Source organism: Terrapene carolina, unplaced genomic scaffold, assembly GCF_002925995.2.
Source record: "Terrapene carolina triunguis isolate 2854851 unplaced genomic scaffold, T_m_triunguis-2.0 Scaffold836, whole genome shotgun sequence".
Lineage (NCBI taxonomy): Eukaryota > Metazoa > Chordata > Testudines > Emydidae > Terrapene > Terrapene triunguis.
This window is the reverse complement of record NW_020665187.1, coordinates 112620-122416: the sequence shown is the minus strand read 5'-3', so window position 1 is coordinate 122416 and position 9797 is coordinate 112620. Positions and strand designations below refer to the sequence as shown.

At 61.7% G+C, this 9797-nt stretch overlaps 1 protein-coding gene across 1 annotated transcript in view; it reads right to left on the bottom strand.

The window, feature by feature from the left end:
- Window positions 1-4962: 4962 nt before the first annotated feature.
- The window catches only part of ITGA5 (integrin subunit alpha 5), a 53570-nt gene continuing 48735 nt past the window's right edge, over window positions 4963-9797 (bottom strand). Inside the window, exons 28-30 of the mRNA XM_026660688.2 lie at window positions 8163-8264; window positions 7685-7807; window positions 4963-6998 (exon numbers count right to left, since the gene is read on the bottom strand). Coding sequence (XP_026516473.1) covers window positions 6915-6998; window positions 7685-7807; window positions 8163-8264 — 309 coding nt within the window. The 3' untranslated portion in view covers window positions 4963-6914. The remainder of the gene's footprint in view (window positions 6999-7684; window positions 7808-8162; window positions 8265-9797) is intronic.

The window sequence follows — 9797 nt, the reverse complement described above, 5'->3', positions numbered from 1 at the left end:
CACATAGCAGGAGATCCTGCGGTGCCACCTCTATGCCCACCCCTCTCGAGTGCCCTTGGGCCACAGGACACCTGGGTTTCCCAGCCCTGCCCCGGCCGTCAGTGGGAGCAGTTCAGTGAGCCGGAGGTGCTTGGCTGCAGCAGGCCCTGGGGCCGGCGGGAATGATCCTGGGTGTGATGCTGCCGTCACAGGAATCGCTGGGCCGTGGTGCACGTGGAGATGTGATACACCCCCCGGCCTTGCAGGGCAGTGACATGCTGCCCAAGCTTCGTGCAGGAGTCTGAATGGGGCCAGCGGGACCCCGCGGGGCAGACACCGGCTGCAAGCCTCCCGGTGCCCAAAGTGCAGCTCAGCCCCTTGGGACCAGAGGAAGCTACTAAAAGGCCTGGGCTCTGTGGTGCTCATCGCAGCACTCCTGGGCTGTGCCCTGGTCACAGGCCTGTGGCATGGCCATGGGGAATGGGCCAGCGCTGGTGATCCCCATCTATGGCAGCTGGGCTGGGATCGCGGCCTCTGTGCGCCTGCGGTGATCTACAGCAGCAGAGAGAGCTGATGGCAGCCAGTTAAGTCCGGGGGCTTTGCACGTCTTTCCCCGCAGCAAAGGGCCACTGGGCACATGCGTGTGAGAATAGGGCAGGTCACACGCATGAGGCGGTTTAATTACACACACAGAACAGGTCCTGTGCCACCAGCAGGGGAACACATGCCCAGGCACACACAAACCCCTCTCACCCCAAGGCCACCCGTCTGGGGAAGCGTCTCATCCAACGGCCCAGGAACGAGGGCTCCAGACCGTTCCTCGGACTCTCAGGGATGGTGATGAGGGGACACCCATGGCTGGCCCAGCCAACATGGAGCCAGACCCCCATGGAGTAATGACAAAGGGCCCAGGGGAGTCAATGTGTAATTCTGGCTTGGGGGGGCGGCTCAGACTCAGACCCATCCTGCCAGAGACCCCAGGGCTGGGCTTGTCTTTACACCGCAGCTCGTCCTGCCAACAGGGGCTCTTGGCACGGCCAGGTGCAGCAGCAGGCAGCGCTGTGCACAGGGCAGGTCCAAGTGCAATGAGACACCAGCTGGCCTAGGGATCAAGGCACTGGCCTAGCGTGCAGGACACCTGGGGTCCGTTCCCAGTTCTGCCGCAGACACCGTGTGTGCCCTTGGGCAAGTCCCCTGGGCTCGCTGCACCTCGGTTCTCACCCACACAGCGAGGCAGGAGGCCCAGGCCCACAAATGGATGTTGGTGCCTCAGTTCTGACTGTGAACGCCCCTGGGTGCCTATGTTCTTGGCTCTGGGCCCATGCCCTGCACCTCCCTCGAGCTGTCTGGGTGCCTAGCTCCTGCCCAAGATCCACAAACGGGCACAGCCAGCATTGCCGGCCTGAGCCAGCGTGCGTACTCTGAGCTCGCCCAACTCCACACACAGCGGCTGGCCAAAGTGGCTGGAGCGCCCCCCCCCCCCATATGCATGAGCTGGAACTGTCATCGTTCTGGGCTTTAGATCAGCTTTTGACCCAGCCCCTTGTGCTGCTCTCCGAAGCAAACTCGGGCAGTGGCCCGGCTGGCCTCACTGCAGGGACAGTCCTTGCACCTGCTGCAGGAGCTTTGGGGCCCGCATTGTAGTGCTGTGGCCAGGGCTTGTATGAAACGGGGTATGTGTGTGGGGGGGGACGGGGGGGATGGGACACAGAGGAGAATCAATCGGGTTGTAGACACCGCCAGAGAGGTGCCATCCTGGGGAGGCCTGGTTCAAACTGGGTTTTTCAGAGCCCAACCGACAAAAGGGCTTTTGCTATAACAAGGCTTGGTTCAAACTGATGCAGGCTTTCTGTCTGGCCCAGCGACCGGTGGGACCTTCTGCCCAAGGAGGCCCAACCCGTGCAGAAGGTTGGAAAGACTCCGGCCAACGAGGGCCCCGTAAGACTGATGGGGGACCTCTGGGAGCACTCAGCGTGGGTGTAGGCACTTTGATTGTTTGCATAGGGTTTCTCTGGAGTGCTTTTATGTAAGAATTAATGTGCATGCTTAGAAGCACTGAATGGTCATTTGTAACTGCTGGCAGTTCGCTGCTCCTAGCTCCTGGAGAGAACACAACACACAGCTGCTGGCCTTGGCTGGGGATATCACAGGGTAAGGTTGGGAGCTGCACATCTGTAAAACCACGGTCAGGAGGAAGAGAACTGCAAACGACATCTTGAGAGGGTTCCCTCGAGGGGGAATGCAGGTGCAGTTACCCTGAAACTATGAGAGTGGGCACACAACTGGTTAAAAGCCTAAACACAAAGAGTTCGCTATGAAACTGTGAGAACATACCTGGGGGGGTCCTGGGGGGTCTGTCCTGGGTCCAGAACTAATCAATATTTTCATTAATGACTTGGCTAAAGGAAGGGAGAAGATGCATATGAAATCTGCAGATGCCACCAAGCTGGGAGGAGTTGCAAGCACTTGGGAGGGCAAGATTAGAATTCAAAATGACCTCGATAAATTGGAGACAGTCTGAAATGAACAAGATGAAATTCAATAGATGAGAGCAGCGTATACTCCTGGGGGAATTCTGGGCCAAAACATTAAAAATTCTGCACGCAATATTTTAAAATTCTGCAAAATTCTGCATATTTGATTTGTCAAAACAATATAATCACGCCAGTTTCAATTATTTTGGTCATTTATTTCAAAATACCTGTCAGCAAGTATGTCCGTAACAATACAGACCAAAAAGAAAGATTCTGGTAAAAGCCTTTTCCATTCAGTCAGGCACATCTGCCCCTGTCCCCATGTGTCCCTGCAGCCCGTATCCCCCATCCCTAGGCTCAACGCTTTCACCCCACTAGCTTCTGAGCCTGCACTCCAGTCTATCCCCTGCACTAGCCATTCTGAACCCATCTGTGATTCCCCCAGCAGCCCCGTGTACCCTACTCTGTCCAAACCTGGCTCTGCGGGCAGGGTGCTGTGATGAACTTCTACTCCTGGCCTGGGGGAATTCTGCAGCACTGGGCATGCACAGAATTTTTTTCCCTCCACAGAAAATACAATTCTGCCCGCGAAGTACTGCAGTTCCACATTTTTCCCACTGGAGGCCATTGTGGTTCCTGCTGCTGGCTGTTCTGGCACCAGTGACCTCCGGTGGGCAAAAGGTGGAACTGCAGCACTTCTTGGGCAGAAATGTCTTTTCGTGAATTATGCACGTCTGCAGTGGTGCAGAATTTCCCCAGGAGCAAAAGTACTTCACTTAGGAAGGAAGACTCTTGGTGGTGGTACCGCTGCAATGGGCCTGCAGGTTAGCGTGGATCACAAGTTGAATAGGAGTCATCACCACGATGCAGTTGTGAAAAAGCCAATGTCGTTCTGGGGCGTATTAACAGAAGCGTTGTATGTAAGACACGGGAGGTGACTGTCCCGCTGTGCTCGGGTGGGTGAGGTTTCGGTTGGAGTCGTGTGTCCAGTTCTGGGTGCTGCACTTCAGAAAAGATGCAAACAGGAGAGTCCAGAGCAGAGTAACAAAAAGGATCGAAGGTTTCGAAAGGAAAGATCTAGATTCCCTTCAGGGCCGGCTCCAGGCACCAACTTACCAAGCAGGTGCTTGGGGCGGCCACTTCGGAGAGGGGTGGCACGTCCAGCTGTTCGGCGGCAATTCGGCGGACGGTCCCTCACTCCCGCTCGGAGCGAAGGACCTCCCGCCAAATTTTTTTGTTTTGTTTTGTTTTGTTTGGCTGCTTGGGGCGGCCAAAACCCTGGAGCGTCCTGCCTCAGTTGGGCGCTGCTCTAGCTGGCAGCTCAAGCCCTACATTTGTAGGAGATCTAAGCTTTAGCCCAGTGCACACACCGGTGCTGTAGGAGACCCCCTCGGCCTGATGGGAAGGGATTGAACAGGGATGTCCCACTGCCCAGGTGAGTGCCCTGAGTGACTGGGCTGTAGAGTGGGGAGGAGATTGTGAGTACCCTGAACACCCCATTGCCCGGGGGCTAGGACCCTCACCTGGGTGATGGGGAGAAGGAATGGGATGGGGTCCCTGTCAGAGCGGGGAATTGAACCAGGGTCTCCCACACCCAGGGTGAATGTGCAAAGCCCTGGGGCTGAGGGTTAAAAGCTGGAGTGATGCATGTGCTGCTGCTATTCATGCAAGACCCGGCTTGGGGCTGGACTCCAGGAGAGGGGCTCTGGGCAGTGGCCAGCAGAGACAGGCGCCCCCTGCAGCCTGGATCCGGGCACCTGAGAGGACCCCCCTGCCCTCGCTGGTCTCTGCTATTGGCTGGCTTAGCTGACTAGCGGGCTGGTGTTTCGGGAGCTCGTTCTTAGGCTCCTCTCCCCCCACGTGGATTGTTCAGGGAGCCGGGTCTGCTGAGTGGCTGGTGCACACGGCATCACAGGTCCCACACTCTCCAGCAGGGGGCAGGAGCACACACCAGTCCCATGTGCTCCAGCAGGGGGCACTGGTGCATATGCACACACAGGTCCCATCCTGACCAGCAGGGGGCAGGAGCACACAGGCACACACGCGCACAGGTCCCATCCTTTCTCCCTCTCTCCAGTGCACGCCATGCTGCTCGCACCCACTAATCGCGACCGAGGCTGACCAAGGCGCAGCCATCAATGACCAGGCGAGGAAGGGTCTTTAGAACACATTTAATAATAAAATAACAATAGAGAGTGAGCGCCTCCCTGAGGCAGGAAGCTGGATACCCCCCAACCAATTAGTGACATCAGCTCCCCCACCCCCTGCTCACTTTCCCTTGAGCGGGGGGGGGAGGGGGGGGAATGACCTGTTTTTTTTCCCCCATTCACCAAAAATTTCCAACCCTTCACCCCCCCTTCTCTCAAACCAACAGCAAATCAACACAGAACAAAGAGGGGAAAGTGTCCGCCATGGGGAGAGCCCCAGTCCCAAGGACTGTCCCCCCAGTACACAGCACCAAGGGGCACCTGGGCTCTGGCCTCCTGAGCTGGGATCTGCCCCCATGGGGGGCTGTTTGGAACAGCCAATATAAAGTGGAAGGATAAATACCAAGAAGAGGACACCCTCCCCCTCCCCCCGGCTGGGCAGGGACTGCTGGCTGTAGTGCAATTTCGACTCTCGGCTGCTGCACCTGCCCTGGGAGTGGCCGTGGGCCACGCTCCAGTGAGAAGCCAGCAGCTGCCAGAGCCCCGCCCCCAGCACCGGGACCCCGCCCTCGGTCCCCTGCCGATGGCCTGCAGGAGAGAGGAATGAAGACTCGGCCCCCACTTAGCCAGCTCTCGGGCCCTGGGGCACCAACGGCCCGGCCTGGACCCCCGAATGGCCGCGGGAGCACGAGTCACAGCTCAAGCTTCAGTCTCATCTGAGCCCCTCTGGCCCCGGGAGAGGTAGGGTCAGGAGCCAGGGCTCTGGCTCAGCCTGGCAGAGCGAGGGGTTCCCAGCCCTGAGAAGGGTGTGCTGCCCAGGATCCTAGTGACGGGATGGGGGCTCCGGGCGAGGGTCTGGCTGCACGGTAGCTCCTGGCCCGGCCCTTTCAGCAGCCTGGCTGTCCTATTTGCTGGCATCTGGGCTGGTCCACTAGGGCAACAGCTGCCCTGTCCACACAGTGCCCCCCGAGAACGGCGAGGGCCAGTTCAACAGCAAGTGCTGTCTGGGAGTGAGCCCAGGTACCCGGCTAGGCACCAGCATGTGGGGCAGCCTGCCCAGGGGGCAATGGGGCAGAGCCCGCGGAGGAGGCTGCTCTAGCACCGCCTCTCCATGGTGGAGTCTGCCCAGACTGCGGGTAGCTGCACAGGAACGCCAGGCAAAACCCAGCGCTCTCCATGGGGGTCCTGCCAGGCTGCACCCAATGCAGCCCGGCTATCCCTGAGGGCCAGCGTTGGAGGGCAGCGCAGGGCCAGCTCGGGGCCACCCCCGGATTTCAGACAGGAGACATAACATAATAACTTAGAGACGCTGCGAGCGGGGCTGGAGGGGAGGGGGTACGGGGCGGGGGAGGGGGCTGGCCCTACAGCGTGGGGTCAGTGCAAAGCGGGGAGCACCTGGGCCAGACCTCCAACCACAAGAGAAAATTCCTGATCATAATTAAGAAGATTAATACTGACGTCGAAGGGTTTATTGCACTTGGAGAGACTTTAAATTAGAGCCCAGATTCCTGGCCGCAGCCCCGGGGCCGCCCTGCCCCACCTGCCGGGCTGCGAGCTCAGGGCTGGCGCAGGCGCAGCTGGCGGGCCATGGCTTCGGCTTCCTATGCTGCAATCTTTGGCATCGCTGAGTGTGGCCCCGAGAACCTCTGGCTGGAAGTGTCCATCATGTCCTCGGGGGAGCTGCCTCAGACAGGAAGTGGGCTGGGGAAGGCAGGAAGTCCCATCCAGCTCCATGGCGGTGGCTGCATGGGGCGATTGTGCTTGTCCGGCCTAGCTCCGGCATGTCTGAGTGGACGGGCAGCTTGTAAACTGTCCAGTTCAGACTCCACGACCCTGTGCCAACACCGGCCGGCCGGACAGAGGGACGGCACTTCACGCTGTGCCGCGGGAGGAGTCCACGGCTCCGCAGAGCCCAGCAGGGCCTCCTAGCAGCCTTCAAGTATTGCCCATGGCTGAAGAGCGCAGCCCTCAGCATCTGACCCGCTGGGGCGCCCGCAGAGGGCAGTGGGCGGCTGCCGGGGTCTGGTGCCGAGGGGAGGCAGAGATGCCACCCCCATGGGCACAGAGCAGGCAGGGCGTTCTCCAGTTGCTGCTGAAGTCCTGGGGGCTCAGCTCATGGCCCCCCACGGTGGGGCTTCCTTGGGTCTGTCTCTGCCCCATTGGCAAGCTTGCTGGGAGCAGCCCGTCCTTGCTGTGCCAGGCCGCGCCGCCCCTCCCCGATGCCGCTCTGAGGCGGCCACGCCGGCAAAAGCAAACAAGACAGACAGACAGACAGAGCCCAGACGCGTAGAGCAGCCGGGCGGCCCTGGCCCCGCTATGCCTCTGAGGCCGCCTGTGGCTTGAGCTGAGCCTTCTCCATGGCCGTGCCGTAGGGCAGGGAGCGTTTGAAAAACCCCAGCTGCAGAGACAAGAGGCAGGGCAGTGAGTGCACAAGGCAGCACTGGTACCAGCAGCGCCCCCCAATGGCCCGGAGAGCGCCTGCCCCGTCTCCCAGGCCCCCTGCTCCAGCCACTCGACCCCACTTCCCCCCAGAGCTGGACATAGAACCAAGGAGTCCTGACTCCCAGCCCTCCCCCCCAACCACTGATCCCCAAGCTACAGAGCTGTAACTCCAGTCCTGGGTGGAGTTATTTCTGGGAGACCCTCGCCTGCCCTGTCCGTGCTGGCATCGCCCCACCCTGGCACTGCCCCTCTAGCCCAGCCTGTGGAGAGCTCCCTCCTCGCAGAGGGCAGGCCCCACACCGGATGCTGGTGGATGTTCACAGGTGTTGAGACCCGAGCCAGCTGGCTCAGGACCTGCATGGTGCTGGTGCCTGCTCCCTGCCTGGGGAGGGACGGATGCCCACGGGCAGTGAGAAGTGCCTGCTCCCCAGCTGCAGGCCCGGGGAAGCTGGCACTGATGGCCCATGTTGCAGTGAGCCTTGCTGAGCGGGGGGACGCCTGCCGGCCCTGGTGCAGCGTGCCCGCGGGGGACAGCCAGGCCTGTGCTCCCAGGGCTGGTTCCGGAGGCTGCTGGGCACCCCCTCACCCCAGCCCAGGCGCTCTCCAGCTCCAGCCCTGCCGCTCCCGGCCCCGTGCACTCACCTTGTACAGCACGTAGATGAGCAGTGCCAGCAGCAGCAGCCCCAGCAGGATGGCCAGGATGATGATCCACAGCGGGACCCCGTGGCTGCTCTCCGGTTTCACCCACTGAATCGCCGTGGACACCTGCCAACGCCATGAGAGTGAGACAGGAACCGGGGGCTGGGCTCCCCCCACACCTTCCTGCTCCCCCCTGCCTGCAGCAGCCTGCTCTCCTGACCCCCAGGTGGGCGCAAAGCTTGTTCCCACGCCCTGGGCTCCCAGAGCTGCACAGTCAGGCCCAGAGAGCTGACCGGCCTGGAGCGGCAGGGTAAGGAGCTCTCCCACACACACTCAGCCGGTCACTGAGCCTGGGGAGGGGGGGTCCTGCCGCAGGCTCCTCTCACCTGGGACTGGGCTGGGCTTTGACTCTGCCCCAGGCGCCCCCTGTGTGCCCCCCTCAGCCCCACCCGCTCTGCATGGCCCACGGGCAGCCACTGACCTTTAAGGCCTCGCTGGGGTAATCCTGGGGCTGGATCTTGTAGGGCATCCTGTGGACCTGGTACACGGCCTCGCACTGCAGGGCCTGGGGCTGGTTCTCTTTCTGCAGGGAAACCCAGAAGGGCAGGTTGGCAACATACAGCAACAGGATCTGGAGAGTAGCAGGCGCCACGGCGCAGCTGGGCGAGGGCCGCGGGGAGAGGGTGGGTGCCCCGGCGTGGCTGGGTGAGGGCCGCGGGGAGAGAGCGGGCGCCCCGGCGCGGCTGGGCAAGGGCCGCGGGGAGACGGCGGGCGCCACGGCGTGGCTGGGCAAGGGCCGCGGGAAGAGGGCGGGTGCCCCGGCGCGGCTGGGCGAGGGGAGAGGGCGGGCGCCCTGGCACAGCTGGGCGAGGGCTGGCTCAGGACAGTGCTGGGCACTGCCAGCAATCAGCCCTTGGAGCTCACGCATGGCCCAGATGTTGGGACAATTTGCTTCTGTCGGCCTCAGGTCCAGTAAGCCCCGTGGGAGCTGGTAACACAGAGATCAGCTAACAGCCTTGGAGGGGCTTTGCGAGATGCAGCTACCTCTGGGGTGGGGAGATGACCCACCCCACAGGGCAGAGCACGGCATGGAGAAGAATCCTGCAGTTAGCTGGAACCACAGGGCATTTGGAGCAGCTCCAGCGGCCAGGCCAGCAGGGCTGGTGCCCTGAGTCTCCACCAGAATGGCCAGGACCCCGGTTTTACACCTTCCCCCCACTACCCTTTGAGCAGCACAGTCAGCCCCCCACCCCCTGGCATCCAACCTGCCCCCGCAGCACCCACCCTGGGGGCACGCACACTGCAGCATAGCCCCCCCTCATGCTGCACTGGGGTCAGCACGGAGTAAGGGGAGAGCAGCCCCCAGTGCTTCCTGCACACCCTGGGTGCTCTTTGCCGGTCTCCCATCTCAGCACTGACCAGGACTGACCCTGCTTGGCTGGAAAGGCCCGACAGGCACCAAGGGCAGCACGCAACAGCTCCAGCTCAGCTCTAAGTTCCCAGCCTTGGGGCTGCCACAACGGCAGGGCTGGCGCCGCACCGGAAAGAGCTGCGACGGGTGACTCCAGATACAGTCACAGCGAAGGGATCCCAGCTCCGGTTAGGAGAAGGGAAAGGATGAGCTGACCAGGCTGCAGTCAGGGGACTGTGGGCTCTGTCCTGGGCAAACAGATGTGAATTTGTGGCTGCAACGGGCAATGGAGCTGGGAGAGTGCAGGGGTTGGGATGGCCACCAGGTGGTGATATCACCTCACATCTGGACACAGGCTGGCAGAAAGGAGCCCAGCTGGCACTTGCTCTGGGGCTGGGCAGGCCAGGGCATTGCTGGGGATTGCTGGGCTGGGCAGACAGGGGCATTGCTGGGGGCCTGGGAGAGGGCTGGGCAAGCCGATGAGTTGCTGAGGGGCTGGGCAGGCTGGTGCGTTGCTGGGCTGGGTAGACAGGTGCATTGCTGGGGGGCTGGGTGAGGGCTGGGCAGGCAGGTGTATTGCTGGGGCGCTGGGCAGGGGCTGGGCAGTCTGGTGCATTGCTGGGGGGCTGAGCAGACCAGTGCTTTGCTGGGGGCCTGGGCAGGCAGGTGCATTGCTGGGGGGCTGGGCAGACCAGTGCATTGCTG